The 15,349-nt window shown below is 39.7% G+C and overlaps 1 protein-coding gene across 6 annotated transcripts; it reads left to right on the top strand.

Moving 5' to 3' along the window:
• Window positions 1-489: 489 nt before the first annotated feature.
• On the top strand, window positions 490-11,264 carry rab3ip (RAB3A interacting protein (rabin3)). Of its 6 annotated transcripts, none has more exons than XM_069671019.1 (14): window positions 490-572; window positions 4,152-4,292; window positions 4,639-4,755; window positions 4,983-5,137; window positions 5,467-5,638; window positions 5,949-6,044; window positions 6,725-6,802; window positions 7,527-7,742; window positions 7,832-7,960; window positions 8,056-8,168; window positions 8,281-8,304; window positions 8,728-8,827; window positions 9,214-9,283; window positions 10,427-11,264. In XM_069671019.1, exons 3-14 carry the CDS (start codon window positions 4,666-4,668, stop codon window positions 10,507-10,509), a joined length of 1,326 nt encoding a protein of 441 aa, XP_069527120.1. In that variant the 5' UTR covers window positions 490-572; window positions 4,152-4,292; window positions 4,639-4,665; the 3' UTR covers window positions 10,510-11,264. The 6 variants fall into 6 exon arrangements, with proteins under 6 accessions (XP_069527120.1, XP_069527122.1, XP_069527123.1 ...); XM_069671021.1 differs by having other exon boundaries at window positions 10,430-11,262; XM_069671020.1 differs by having other exon boundaries at window positions 514-567.
• The last annotated feature ends 4,085 nt before the right edge of the window (window positions 11,265-15,349 follow it).

Raw genomic sequence — 15,349 nt, 5'->3', positions numbered from 1 at the left:
TTGTGAATATAAACGAAACAATCATTAATGCATGAGGGATTATAAATATATGAATGTGCAATATCTACCAGTGAATGTGTATATTTTTAAATGTGTATATTTTGCCTATGTTATGTTATGTTATATGTTTTGTCTTCCTTCTGCATCCTTTTTTGTTTGTATATTTTATTTTATGTCTAATATTAACCCTGTAATCGGAGCCTCCCAGTCCCAGCATAAGAATTTCACACAGATAACTGGAGTGATGAAAAACGTCTTGAATCTTCTTTTACTTTTGTAATGGTCAACTCTTTTATTTGGACAATGTAGTATTAGTCATTTTAAATTATAAAGTCCTCCTCAATAATTGCTGTAACACATACAACGTTAATCTGCAAAACATTAAAACAAGGTGATGGTGTCTTTCTACTTTCCCAGTGGTCCCCGAACGCACCTAGCGTCAGTTGGAGTAACCTGCTCCGGTCTGCGTCAACAACCGCTCCGGTGTGTCCGCTTGTTTGTTTGACGGCTTGGCTCGGCACGTTACCGGGAGGACGACCGACTGGCCCGGTTACTATCCACATAGAGGTCTGGTGAGTGCACGGCTAACGATTCACTAACGTTAATGTTTTTGTTCTTGTTAATATTAGCTTGCTTATAGGAACTTGCTAATCCTGCTTTCTAGCTAGCTTAGCTTGCTACATGCAAACGCAGCATTACGCTAAATGCGCCCATTATCGGACACTGAACCGTCTGCCGCACTATTTCTCCCTTTCCTCTTAACTGAGCTTTCACACACTCTAAGTGCCAGTTTTAAAACATACCTTGTGTTACAGAAGTCACATTTATTGACGATACATCCCATCAGATGTATTATTAATGGGGAAATTAGGTAGTCATGGCCCATCTATGTGTGGTGGCCGATAATGGAAGCAGGGTTTCCCCCTTCATCAGTAATCCTCTAGCACGCAAATAACGGACATATATTCAGATTTTCGGTAAAATATATTGTTCAATTATTTTGAAATCCTCATAAGTCTTTATTTCTGACAGACCTGCCTCGGTTTAATCAGTTGCTAATTCAATGTTACCTCTGAATGAACATGATGGTAGTAGCTAATCTAACGTAAATGCATCATTAACGTGAGCTCAATATAGCAACGAAACCTAAGCTGACACAGAAGACGGTGCTTTCATGCATCTTTCATGCGTGCCGTGTCAAATAACACCCGTTAGCCTTTTTTTTTTACATTAGCCGCCTGCCTCCTCTGTTAAGTACCACTTAGCATGTTAGCCTCTGTGATAACATTTGACACATGCTAGCCGCGGCTAACCAACCTCTAGCTAGCTTTCACTGCGCCCTGAAACAGGTGGGTTTTTCCCTTAAAAACGCAGCCTGTCTGCAACATTTCAGTCGTATGAGAAAATAATTCTACTCCGGGTTGACTTTAGCTTGTTAGCATGCAGTTAGCATCATAACCAGCTTCACAAGGCAGCTGGAAATCATGTGAATGAACAGAGAGGCTGTTGTCAGTGCATACTGAGTTAGTATTTGTTGCTCACGCTGCAGATTTGGTGCAATGCTGAGCGTCAGGTTTCACTTTAATAAACATTTTAATACTCTTACAGAAAGGGCAGAGTGATGCTTAGAAATGATCATCACGATATGCATACAGGTACATTCTAATATTGTGATATGATCAGTGCAAAAATACAATAAATCAACCTGTTGGTAAATGAGATGAATGTTTGTTAGTTTTATTTTCTTGCGACATGTTGTGCAGGTAAAAATTGCATGAAAAAAACGACTTAGTACCTCAAACGTGTACTTCAGTACAGTACTTGAGTACATGTTCTTAGCTATATCTTATCACTGATGATTACAGGAAATAAGGGGAGAGAGAGAGATGAGGAACGGAGTCACACTGGGGCATCTTAACCCTTAAGGAAACCCCCAAACGCTTGTTAAACTCTGAAGTTTTATGAGTCAGGAAGCAGCGTGTCTTATAAATGTTATTCATTTAGATAAACCCCATACATGATCATCACATGAAGTGGAGATCAGATAAGAGGAAGCAACTGATCATTCATGTGGCCTGCATCCCTGTGTATGTAAAATCTCTATTAATTAGGTTATGAATTATTTCTTGAATGCCTGCTGGTGACTGTTAAAGTGTTTCAGTCAAGCTTTCTGTGTTTTTGATCACATGAGTTAAACAGACAGAACGAGCCGTTAATGTGCGGCTGGAGTAACTGGATCCATTACCCAGCATCCCTCAGCGTGTCAGGTTACCATGGGACCTCCGGAACTCGTCTCATTGGAGACAGGGGAGATGGGGAGGGATTGGCTGAATGATTGCAGGCGGGTGGGGTTTCACCTGCGTTTGAGTGACAGGTGCGATGCTGTCACCTGTGTGGATGTTTATCCTCTCTGTGCATCATCTAGTGTAATACAACATGGATGTGTTTCTATACGTGTGTGTGTTTTGGTGCTGCTTTAAACAACACACTCATCCATCTCAGTTGTGTTTGTTTGATGCTTTTTCCTTATAAACAGATGAAATATGAATCTATTTTAATTTGTCAGCATGTATAATATTATACAAAAGTCTTGTTTTAAAAAGAGTTCTAGTCAAAGTTTAATTTTAGAACTTGTTTATTTATTATTTTGACTTCTGCAAAGCCGGACGGACGTTGAACCTTGACATGTGTCCGCACGCTGCTGCCATCGATGCTTCTGAGCTTGTTTCAGTATGTTTGCAGTTTTAGACTTTAATATTCATACAAAGTTATTTTAAAAGGTGTGTTATGCGGGAAACATTAAATATGTTGTTTTCATTGTTGACAAATGTACAAAGACCAAAATCAACAAGGTGTTTCGTGCATCCTTCAAGACTGTCTGACCTTCTCTCGATGGCTTATCGATATGTTTTTATATATATATTTTTTATTATGATATTGTATTTTGTTGCACAACAACTGCACCGTGTGTCATTGAGAAAAATAAACTATGTATAATACTAGTCAGTGGATACTTTCAGTGTTTTTTTAGTGCTATTCCAAACATAAAAATAATAAAAAATCAGTAAATGATCCATAATTTAAATGCAAACAAATAAGGTATAAAATAAGTATTAAAAACATCAGCGATACTGAGCTACTGTTGCACACTACGCCTATATATTTTTAATTTCTGTATTTTAAATTCACAGGCTGCTTAACCACGTAACACCTTTCAGAAAATGTGCAAACTGAGTCACAAATCTGAGCCGATTGTCCTTGAATGCACCAACAGTCCACCCTGCTGTACGCTGCATTTCCACACAACAACAATGAAACTTTGACCAAAACAATCACACAACTTGTGACGGATTAATCATCAGCAAGAGTAATGTCTCCTGTTTGTTGTCAGAGTGTGTTGACACTTTATTGAGGAGGGACAAAATCTATAATCGCTCTTAATCGTCGGAAACTCTTTTATTGAAACGTGTCTGCAGACATGTTTTACTCTGACATAATGATACTGATTTAAAAACACAGACTTGTTCTTTACCTACGTCTTTAAATAACCTGAAGTAGTGACGTGAAGTTTTACTGAGTCACACCACCTTTATTTGTCTTCATGAGCGAGTTGCTGAATCCAGCTTTTGTATATACGAGGAACACACCCACTTAACACACACGCAGGAACACACCAGGCCGAGCAGGTGGGACCGGTGTGCTGTTAAAACACAGTGCTGAGCTGATGAGGCGAGACAAAGGGTGGGTTAACACACAGGTGGAAAAGTAACAAACACAGAACACAATGATAAGAAAGAAAATACAACCTCAGGTATGAAGACGGACTCGATGTTTTGTCTTTGTCTCGAACAAAACAAGTCTGACGCTCCCGTGAACTTCCTGTTTCTGTGTGTCACCGTTTGACCCAGAGAGTAAAGTCCAGCATGTTACAGTGATACAGGTTATGGTAGATAATAAACCAGGTGTGGGAAAAAGAGCCGGGAAGTTCCTTTTAAGTTCTCGCTTTTGACTCTTTGTGTTGACGCCAACATTTCCCTCACATAACGATAAATAAAGTAACATAAAAGAGACTTTAAGTATCCGTTTTTAAAACTTAGTTATGGTAATTAACAGTCATTAATAACTTCCCTCCTCTGTCTGTCTTTGTTTAGGTTTGAGGACAGTCGTTACCTGTCCCTGTGTTTGAGTCCCTGTGTGACCTGTGGACCATCCCGGTTTTATGACTGTCTAAAAGTCTGACTGACTGAGCCTCCATCGACCCTGCTAGCCTCTCCATCAACCACTGCACCATGGTACGACGAACACACACACCTTCAGAAGAAACGCTGAGCTTTCACTGACTGCTGGTGTAATGAAAAGTGACGCGTGTGTGAACTTGTAATATTTGTGTTGATAGATTAGACTCACCTGCATTAACAAAGTCTAAATCCAATGCAACCGAACTGCAAGAAGCTTTCCACCTTGTTGTGAACATAAACAACAGCTGTGTGTGTGTGTGTGTGTGTGTGTGTGTGTGTGTGTGTGTGTGTGTGTGTGTGTGTGTGTGTGTGTGTGTGTGTGTGTGTGTGTGTGTGTGTGTGTGTGTGTGTGTGTGTGTGTGTGTGTGTGTGTGTGTGTGTGTGTGTGTGTTCTCTGCAGAGTGTATGATGTCTGAGAGCAGCTGCTATGGCCTGCAGCAGCGGTCAGAACAATGCAGAGACTCTGGAGGGGTTCCATGAGGTGAACTTGGCCTCGCCCACCACGCCTGACCTTCAGGTAAACGCACACTCTGTTAAACAAGTTAACAGCTGTGTATGTTCTAAAAAGAGAGCAATAAGCTTCTCTTATGTGAGTCTGTTATTTCTGCAACAATCTCTGTGCAAATGGAATGGCAAGAAAATAGTTCTAGATAAGCTTTAAAATAAGTTTAAATCTGGATTAACGAAATGTTCTCCTAAGAAGATCAGTTTGGTGTCTAATTCTCTGCATTTGTTCTTCTGCAGAACCAAGCGGAGCAGCGTCCCCCGGTCCGTCACAGCACCCCGCCCACTTCTCTGTACCGCACACACTCTCTGGGAGCGCCCCCTACTGGCCTGCGAGCCGACCAGCTCCCCACGCAGCCGGTTTACTCCACGCCGAGGCACAGCCACAATGGAAGGTAAAGAAATGTCAGCTTTGGTAGCAGTTTTATCAATTAAGATGATTAATCGTAATTAATTGGCAACTATTTTGACGATCTGTGAATTATTTTTCAACAGAAATGTCAAATATTCTCTGGTTACAGCCTCTTAAATGCTGTTCTTTCTGTTTATATTGTTTTTAGTGAATATAATTGAGTTTTTGAGACTTTTTTATCCTTCAGATTCGGACAGGAACACTCACATTTTCTAACATTTTACAGACGAGAAGATGAATGCTCATAAATAAATACAGAGTCAGCTGTAATCCATAATTGACCATTGTTGTTTCCATGGTTACGCTGCCCAGTGTGCCAGGCCAGGAGGCGGAGTCAGCCGACGGCCACTTCCTGTCCGGGGAGGACGGGGAGGAGTGCAGCGCTCTGAGCGACAGCCTGTCGCGGCTGCGCAGCCCGTCGGTGATGGAGGTCCGAGAGAAAGGATACGAGAGGCTGAAGGAGGAGCTCGCCAAGGCCCAGAGGGTAGGAGGGACACACAAACACACACACACGGTCTCTGTTGAAGTTGAATGTGAGTGTTTGACGTGTGTCAGAGTTCACTACATCCCTCCACACTGCTCATCACATCAATAAATATTCGTTATTTCAGTTTATTTATTTATTTTCTGCTCATTTGAAATGATTGTTTACTCCTTAAACATTATTCTCTCTCATTATTATCTGTTTTTTTTGTTGCCATGCTATAATTTGACCTTCATGTGTTCATTTGGCCGTTGTTTTTTTCTGTTATGTTTTCTGTTTTCGTGTGTGTGCGTGCGTGCGTGTGTGTAAGGATCTGCTGTTGAAGGATGAGGAGTGTGAAAGGTTATCTAAAGTCAGAGATCAGCTCGGCCAGGAGCTGGAGGAGCTCACCGCCAGTCTCTTCCAGGTCGGTCCGCTCTCCCCTCCGTGTCTCTGTCCGTCTCCTCTGCTTCCTGTTTCCTGTTTCTCTTCCTGCTGAGGCAGCGGCCAGACAGACAGCAGACAAAATGCAAATGATCGACAGGATTCGTGATTACTCGCTTCTTTCTTTCTCTTTATTCTTTATAAACTCAGAACAGAGAACAATCTCCCCTCGCTCTCCTGCTCACACACCACTTTGCTCTGCTGGGATGAGAAGGGTTGACTGACAGTCACATGCACTGCAGAGAAACACACAGAGAGATGTACTATGTCCCTACTGTAAATGAATTGACTGGTTGGCGGTGGCGTTCAACCGTGAGGCGCTTCCTCTAGTTTCTCTCTGTGCTGTTTGAAGTGAAAGTTCAGGAAGTAGACTGAATCTGTCCAGCTGGCCTTTCCTCTCCGTGTTCCTCCTCCTCGTTTCAGTCCTGGTCCTCCTCTCTCTTAGAAGACGCTGGGTTTCTAATCTTTGTGTGTTTTCTGCATTAAAAACTATTTACTTTATGTTCCTATCATGTTCTTACAGTTGATTTTATAGCTCACTCTTCCTGTAATTTGGCTTGTGTAGTAACTGCTTGCACAAAAACAAATCCAAACACGGATACGATCAGGGAAGGACATTTCCAGAAATGTCACAGTGTGTGTGTGTGTGTGTGTGTTTTCCAGGAAGCCCACAAGATGGTCAGAGAAGCGAACGTCAAACAGGCGAATGCTGAGAAGCAGCTGAAAGAAGCCCTGGGCAAGGTGACGACTGTCATCACTGACGCACTGCAAACACACCGTCACTCACAGAGCTGAAAACACTCAGAGCAGGACGTGTTGAAGACTCTAAGGAGGACGGACGACAGCTCAGAAAAATACTTTAAGTTGTAATAATTTCCACCTTGCAGCTCAGACAATTAGTGTTCTTAAGCACTCGGCTTTATTTGAGAAGGAGACACATAACAGAGAAATTACAGGATATTGTCTGTTTAAAAAAAGAGACGAAGCCTCCACCGGGGGGCGACAGAGAGTTGAAAACGGATTTGTGTAAGAAATTGTTTCCTGACTCATAACTCAGCCAAATCTGAACACTCAGACATGAAGCACATGTTTTTGGATTTAGTTTGACCTCCACTTCCTCAAAACATCATTATATTGATTGTCCATTCAGAATTAACAACAATAAATCTGCTCAGAAGTTGCAGAAAAAACAAGATCCTTCAGAACCTGCTTGAGAATTATCACGTTTTAAAGTTTCCTCTTAAACAAAATAATCCAGTGACAGCTGTCCGTTCATACATGTTAACACTGCAATCAGGAACAGCTACTGGCTAATTTGGCTGACTTATAATAGTGATAATGTAAACAAATAAAGCCTAAAAAGACTTTCCTGTTTCCACATTGGTTCCCAAACTGTCCTACATCCTGGTTCTCGCATGTTTTCCATCCATCAGATGAGCAGAAACATCCTCTTCCTCTTCTGCAGATTGACGTCCTCCAGGCAGAAGTTCAAGCCCTGAAGACGCTCGTCCTCTCCTCCCCCACCTCCCCCCTGGGCGAGCTCCCCTCTGTGGGAGCGGGAGGAGGAGTGAAGACTCCCTTCAGGAAGGGTCACAGCAGAAACAAGAGCACCTCCTCGGCCATCCTGGGGACGCAGCCCGACCCGTCAGCCACGCAGCCCATCGTACGGGAGTGCAGAGAGGTAGACGCCTGCAGAGCTTTATTTAACAGTAACACTTGTATAGACGCAGACTTCCTGTTTGATGCTGATCCGTGTTGTTGGACGTGAAGGTGGACGGTCAGCTGTTCGGTGAGTTCAAGGCGTGGAAGGAGGAGCCGACGCTGGACAGAGGCTGCTGCTTCCTGGAGAGAGTTTACCGTGAGGACATCTACCCCTGCCTCACCTTCAGCAAGAGCGAGGTACACAGAGACTCTCAACACACTTTGAAAACCAACCCTTCACTGTCCTCTGTGCTTTTCTGTCTTTAAACCTTCTGTCCTCTTCTGCCCCTCAGTTGGGGTCGGCCATCTTGGAAGCCGTGGAGCAGAACACGCTCAGTGTGGAGCCGGTCGGTTTCCAGCCGCTGCCTGTGGTCAAAGCCTCGGCGGTGGAGTGTGGAGGACCAAAGTGAGACCCCACACACACACACACACACTCTCACACACTCTTTCTCCTCTTCATCAAGCTTTCACTCTTTCATCATCATCTTCTCCATCTTCTCCTTAATTTCCTGCTCTAGTGGGCGAAGGGCCGAGCTCGTCACGTAAGTCTGACTCTCTCTCTCTCTCTCTCTCTCCGTCTGTCTCTCTCTTCCATCAGCATCTTTTGATCTCTCCTCAGTCCCCCCTCCCTGCCTGGCTCTCCTAAACCTCCCCTGCTTAACTCGTAACATTCCCTCCATTAATCCGTCCTTCTCTGCAGGTTTATCAAAGCAATCCTGATGAGATGAACTTGATAAATCCTAACAGTCATCCCTGTCTCCCTACCTCCTTTTACTCCTTCCCTGCGTCCTTGAGCCCTAAAACAAGTCCTGTTTAGTTTGTTTTGTTTTTTAGTTTTCCTCGTATTGAAACCAAACGATAAGCATATAAATCTCTCTCTCTCTCTCTCTCTCTCTCTCTCTCTCTCTCTCTCTCTCTCTCTCTCTCTCTCTCTCTCTCTCTCTCTTTCTTTGTCTCTGTGATAGAAAATGTGCCCTGAGTGGTCAGACCAAAACCTGTAAGCACAGAATCAAGTTTGGAGATTCGTCCAACTATTACTACGTGTCTCCGTACTGTAGATATAGAGTGAGTACCAGCACACACACACACACAAACACACAAAACGATCACTAACATCCTCACACACACACCACAGTCATGTTAAAGATTTCATTAATGTCACATTTCAGTTTTTTAAGGTTAAATTGCAACAAGAACACAAACAAATGCCTGAAAATCAACAATAAACTTTCGATAGAAACCATTTAAATTTACTTGAACACAATAGTCATTAAAACTTATAATAAAGCATGCATTTCTGTTGATTGATGTCACTTAAACAATGTAGTGAAACAGTTTTATTATGAGGACTTTTATTTACATGTTTACACCTGCAGGTGTCGATCATGAGCTCCGTGTTCACTGGAGCTCGGAACTCAAACTGTTTGTGTTTGTCTCTGTCTTTCTCTCAGATCACAGCAGTGTGTAATTTCTTCACCTACATTCGCTACATCCACCAAGGGCTGGTCAAACAACAGGATGGTGAGACACACTCACACACACACATGACTTTACACACCGTGTGTCCTTATTTGCTATTAACAATGACCCAAGTGTAGAAAGTTCAGGAGCTTAATTGCATTGAATTAAACTACTTGTGCCCTTATGATAAGTGAAGAGACCCCTCCCCTTGTGCCCTCATCCCAATACTTATACTTAACCTACCACATGACCCTTAGGCCGCTCTCCCACTGGTCAAAAAATCCTCTAACACCCGGCTTTCTTGCTTAGTGGGAAAGGCTACAGTCTGCATTCAGACCCGGGTCAAATGACTCTGCAGTAGACCGGCGTAATTGTCACCGATCGGCATACATGGGAACACAAAACCTGTGTCGACGCGCTAATCTCCGCCCCCTTTCCGGTGCGATGCTACGCTCCGTCTGTAACTTCTGCGACACCTCGTCATCTCAGCTACAAATTCTGCCCGCCTCCGTCCGAACATCGTTCTGAATTTGTCGGTGCAGAGTTTGATAAACAGACTGAATGAGTAACAGATACAATAAAGACCTAACCACCGTAACATCCTCACTGGTTACTAACCCCATCTCTGGCCTGTTTGTGTCAGACGGTGACGCAGCAGAAAAGAGTCTAGAGATTAATACCTTTTTTTTTTTGCCCCCAGCTGGCATTATTTCTCCTCCTCCAAATGCACCGACTTGTTCTAGCTGCCTCGTCGGACATCTCCTTCGCCCACTCTGTCCACGCACTCCCAGTTCACCCAGTAATGAGATAGTTGATCTCGCTATGAACCCTCTACATCCCACTTCTACCGGACATCCTCGCTGTTCAGCTTCTGCTGCCAAATCTGCATATCTAAGCTTTTTCCTTTCACACGCTTCCTCCTCCCAGGGCACCGTTACTTCTATAAAATAAACTGTCTGCTGCCTCGCAGACCATAACACTGTCAGGCCTCCAGTTAGAGCAAACTATCTCCTGCAGAATAACAAGCACATAGAAATGTCCATGAGAGACTCATTCCTCTGCAAAGCTGTCAGATAAATAGAGTTTGATGTGTTTAGTTGAGTAAGAAGTGTAATATTTACCTCTAAAATTTAATTAGCTTGACATGACTTTAATCACATTTATCGACCATCATGTGACCTCGTGTTGTGTCTCTGTTTCCAGCAGAGCAGATGTTCTGGGAGGTGATGCAGCTCCGCAGAGAAATGTCCGTCGCCAAGCTCGGCTACTACAAAGACCAGCTGTGACTGACGGACAGCTCCGCCCTCCAATCACAGCAGACTCTGCCCTGAAGCCCCGCCCCCCTCTCCCTCTGGTTCTTGATCCCCTCCTCTCATCCGTTCTGGTCCTCCCCACCCTCTCTCCCTTCTCTTCCCTCTGCGTGAGTGTGTTCTTGTGTGCGAGAGAATAACTGTGGTTGTTTTCAATCATCACAAAAAGATTAAAGGATTGTGACGTCTTTTGTCGTTACAGATCTGAAGGTTCAAAATATGATATTTACTTTACTGAAACATGAACACTCCGATATATGAAGAAAACTGGCTTGAAAATTTAAATTAGTTTGCATATAAAGTTATCTGAGGAGCTTTGACCTTTGCTGTTTTTCTACCTGTAAAGTCCAATAATTCAAAAATGCTTAAAAACAAATGATGGATAATTAGAGCCGCTGTGAGGAAGGGAACAATCTGAGAATAAGAGAAACAAAGTGAAATATTTCAATAAAATCTCAAAAGTGATTTTAGAGTAAAGATTAAGCAGGAGGAAAATTTACACAAAAAAAACATATATTACAAGTTGGCTTTTTTTGAGAGAGAAAACTTTAAGAATATATTTGTAATTTAAAACAGAAAGAAACCAACAAAAAAGTATTTTGAAAATAAAACTGAAAAATGCAAAGAAACTTTTTGTTTTCTTGTCAAATTAAATCTTAGTTAAACATTTCTGAACTAACTCTTTATAACAAGCAGAAATATTTGGCATTTCTTTCCCAAACTTTATAACTTAATGCTCAAAATATTGCTTAGAATAGCATCTTTATTCTTGTGAAATTAGATTCATTATACATTTAGAACTTCTCAAAGTTGGTTTTTAATTTTTAATTTTTTTTTCTTTTTACAAAAACCAGACCTAACCTCAAAATTCTTCTTTTCCTCTAAAAAATCAGCCTGATTGTTTAAAATATAACTTCTAATACAAGTTACTCAAAAAAAAAAAAGACATTTTGAGGAGTAAAAAAGTTTCTCTTAATTGTACTTTGATAACATTGATTGATTTTTCCTCTTATGTAATTGTACCAACCCTAGAAGGCTCAGATTTCTTTCCTTACAGTGGCCCTATTTCTCTGTCATAAACCCAAGTAACTAAAACCTGTAACGCTGCTGCTACAACTCTTCAGTAAAAGTAAGACCACGACCAAACAATCAATTATCGTTTACTTGATTAATCTGTTAATAAGCTTGTATTTAATTTTAGTTGGTAGCAAATAGTTATGTCAGTCTGGGAGTTTATTTCCACGATTTAACGATGCAAAGATAATCAGTAGATCATGAGAACACATTCTGCTCTAAAGCCCCATTCAGAGGATTTATTTCTCTCTAAGTGTGCCGAATTGTCTATTAGAACTTCCTGTTTGCATATTACCTCTGGATGCAGACACAACTATCACTGTATTACTTTGAAACTGAAAAAACTTAAAAACATGCTAATTCTAAAGCAACTTCTGAATGATGTTTTTCCATGATTTCTAAGCAGACACATAGTTTAGTTAAATCAAAAAGTCTGACACGAATCAACTCTGAATGGGGCTTAAAAATGTCTTCTCAATGTTATAAAGCTTATTTATGTATGCGGGAACATTTTATTTATAATTTCTTTAAGACTTTATGATGGTTATTTTGTTGTCAGGGTGGTTTTCAGATATCGGTGAAGCTTCAGGAGGGTTAAAGGAACAATTAAACACTACATTTACATTTTTGCTGTTAAACACTACATGATGTTCTGGCATGTTTAGATATTTTGAAAAACACATTTTTGGGGAATTGTCCTTTAACAGCTCCTGCTGTATTTAATCATCAGGACATGTGTAGATAGTAAGCTTTGTTTGTGTGTGTGTGTGTGTGAGAGAATGTGTGTGTGAGAATGTTGAGTGCCTGTGTTCGCCTGGTGTTGTGGAAACGTTATATATGTTAATTTAAACCTGACTCCACTCCTCTGCATCTCTCCCTCATTCAAAGTCAGTGTCACTCTCCCGGTTTGGTTTAGTGCCTTTTCTCTCAGACACTCTGAAATAAAAACAGTAATACCTCTGAAGACCTGCCAGTCCTCGTGGAGTCTGTTTCTCACCTCACACGTTCAACCAAAACAAGGTCATGTATGCATGTAAGCTGTATGAACATAGGTATGTATGTATGTTTGATAATAGATTTGTATGTTTGTTTGATCATAGGAATGTATGTATGTTTTATCATATGTTTGTAAGTATGTTCAATCAAAGGTTAATATGTATGAACATAGGTATGTATGTATGTATGTTTGATCACCGGTTTGTATGTTTGATCATGGGTATGATCAAACATACATACATACCTATGTTCATACATATTAACCTTTGATTGAACATACATACAAACATGTTTTTAATCATAGGTATGTATGTTTGATCATAGGTTTGTATGTATGGATGATTATAGATTTCTATGAAGGTATCTATGATAGTCCATACATACAAACCTGTGATCAGACATACAAACCTATGTGTTTGATCACGTTTGTATGTTTGATTATAGGTATGTATGTATGTTTGATCACAGGTTTGTATGTGTAAACATAGGTGAGTATGTTTGATCATAGGTATGTATGTATGTTTGATCACAGGTTTGTATGTGTAAACATAGGTATGTATGTTTGATCATAGGTTTGTATGTATGAACAAACCCATGATCAAACATACAAACCTGTGATCAAACATACAAACATATGATCAAACATACAAACATATGATCAAACATACAAACCTATGATCAAACACACATACAAACCTGTGATCAAACATACATACAAACCTGTGATCAAACATACAAACATATGATCAAACATACAAACATATGATCAAACATACAAACCTATGATCAAACACACATACAAACCTGTGATCAAACATACAAACATATGATCAAACATTCAAACCCATGATCAAACGTACACTCTATGATCGAACATACCAACATACCTTTGTTCATACATACTAACCTATGATCAAACATACTAAACTGTGATCAAACATACAAACATACAAACCTATGATCAAACTGTAAGGTTAAGAAATTTTGGTCTGTCAATCCAAGTAACTTTATGTATGTGTGAACATAGGTATGCATGTGTGATCATAGGAATGTATGTTTGATTGTATGTTTGTATGACTGATCGTATGTATGTATGTTTGATCATAGGTATGTATGTGTGAACATAGGTATGTATGTATGTTTGATCACAGGTTTGTATGTGTAAACATAGGTGTGTATGTTTGATCATAGGTATGTATGTATATTTGATCATATGTTTGTATGTGTAAACATAGGTGTGTATGTTTGATCATAGGTATGTATGTATATTTGATCATATGTTTGTATGACTGATCATAGGTATGTATGTATGTTTGATCATATGTTTGTATGACTGATCATAGGTATGTATGTATGTTTGATCATAGGAATGTATGTGTGAACATAGGTTTATGTTTGATCATAGGTATACATGCATGTTTGATCATATGTTTGTATGTCTGATCTTATGTCTGTATGTTTGATCATAGGTATACATGCATGTTTGATCATATGTTTGTATGACTGATCATAGGTTTGTATGTTTGATCATAGGTTTGTATGTTTGATCATAGGTATGTATGTATGTTTGATCATAGGAATGTATGTATATTTGATCATATGTTTGTATGTTTGATCATAGGTTTGTATGCTTGATTATAGGTTTGTATGTTTGATCATAGGTTTGTATGTTTGATCATAGGTATGTATGTATGTTTGATCATAGGTATGTATGTATGTATGTTTGATCATATGTTTGTATGTTTGATCATAGGTTTGTATGCTTGATTATATGTTTGTATGTTTGATTATAGGTTTGTATGTAGGTTTGATCATATGTTTGTATGTTTGATTATAGGTTTGTATGTAGGTTTGATCATATGTTTGATCATAGGTATGTATGTATGTTTGATCATAGGTTTGTATGTTTGATCATAGGTATGTATGTATGAACATATGATCAAACATTCATACATGCATACCTATGTTCACAATTACATACCTATGATCAAACATACATATGTTCAAACATACATACCTATGATCAAACATGCAAACCTATGATCATAAACATAGGTATGTATGAAGGTTTGTTCATACATACTAACCTTTGATCGAACATACGAACCTATGATCAAACATACATACATACATACCTATGTTTATAGACAAACTCATGATCATTTATACATACAAACCTATGATCAAACTGTAAGGTTAAGAAATTTTGGTCTGTCAATCCAAGTAACTTTATGTATGTGTGAACATAGGTATGTATGTTTGATAATAGGTATGTATGTATATTTGATTATATGTTTGTATGACTGATCATAGGTATGTATGTGTGAACATAGGTTTGTATGTTTGATCATAGGTATGTATGTATGTATGTTTGATCATAGGTTTGTATGTATGTTTGATCATAGGTTTGTTTGTTTGATCATAGGTATGTATGCAATTTGATCATATATTTGTATGTTTGATCATAGGTATGTATGCAATTTGATCATAGGTATGTATGTTTGATCATAGGTATGTATGCAATTTGATCATAGGTATGTATGTTTGATCATAGGTTTGTTTGATCATAGGTATGTATGTTTGATCATAGGTATGTATGTGTGATCATAGGAATGTATGTTTGATCATAGGTATGTATGTTTGATCATAGGTATGTATGTGTGATCATAGGTATGTATGTGTGATCATAGGAATGTATGTTTGATCATAGGTATGTATGTTTGATCATAGGTTTATGTTTGATCAT

The sequence above is a fragment of the Semicossyphus pulcher genome, unplaced genomic scaffold (genome assembly GCF_022749685.1).
Source record: "Semicossyphus pulcher isolate SPU_LCO1_2020_fin unplaced genomic scaffold, fSemPul1.0.p SCAF_20, whole genome shotgun sequence".
Taxonomy (NCBI): domain Eukaryota; kingdom Metazoa; phylum Chordata; class Actinopteri; order Labriformes; family Labridae; genus Semicossyphus; species Semicossyphus pulcher.
This window is presented reverse-complemented; position numbering and strand designations above follow the sequence as displayed.

Bases quoted from the DNA above. Each gene is read 5' to 3' on its own strand.
- rab3ip (XM_069671019.1), top strand. From the start codon at position 4,666: ATGGCCTGCAGCAGCGGTCAGAACAATGCAGAGACTCTGGAGGGGTTC. The intron at 4,756-4,982 runs GTAAACGCACAC...GTTCTTCTGCAG, and splicing joins CCACCACGCCTGACCTTCAG to AACCAAGCGGAGCAGCGTCC. The intron at 7,743-7,831 runs GTAGACGCCTGC...TTGGACGTGAAG, and splicing joins TCGTACGGGAGTGCAGAGAG to GTGGACGGTCAGCTGTTCGG.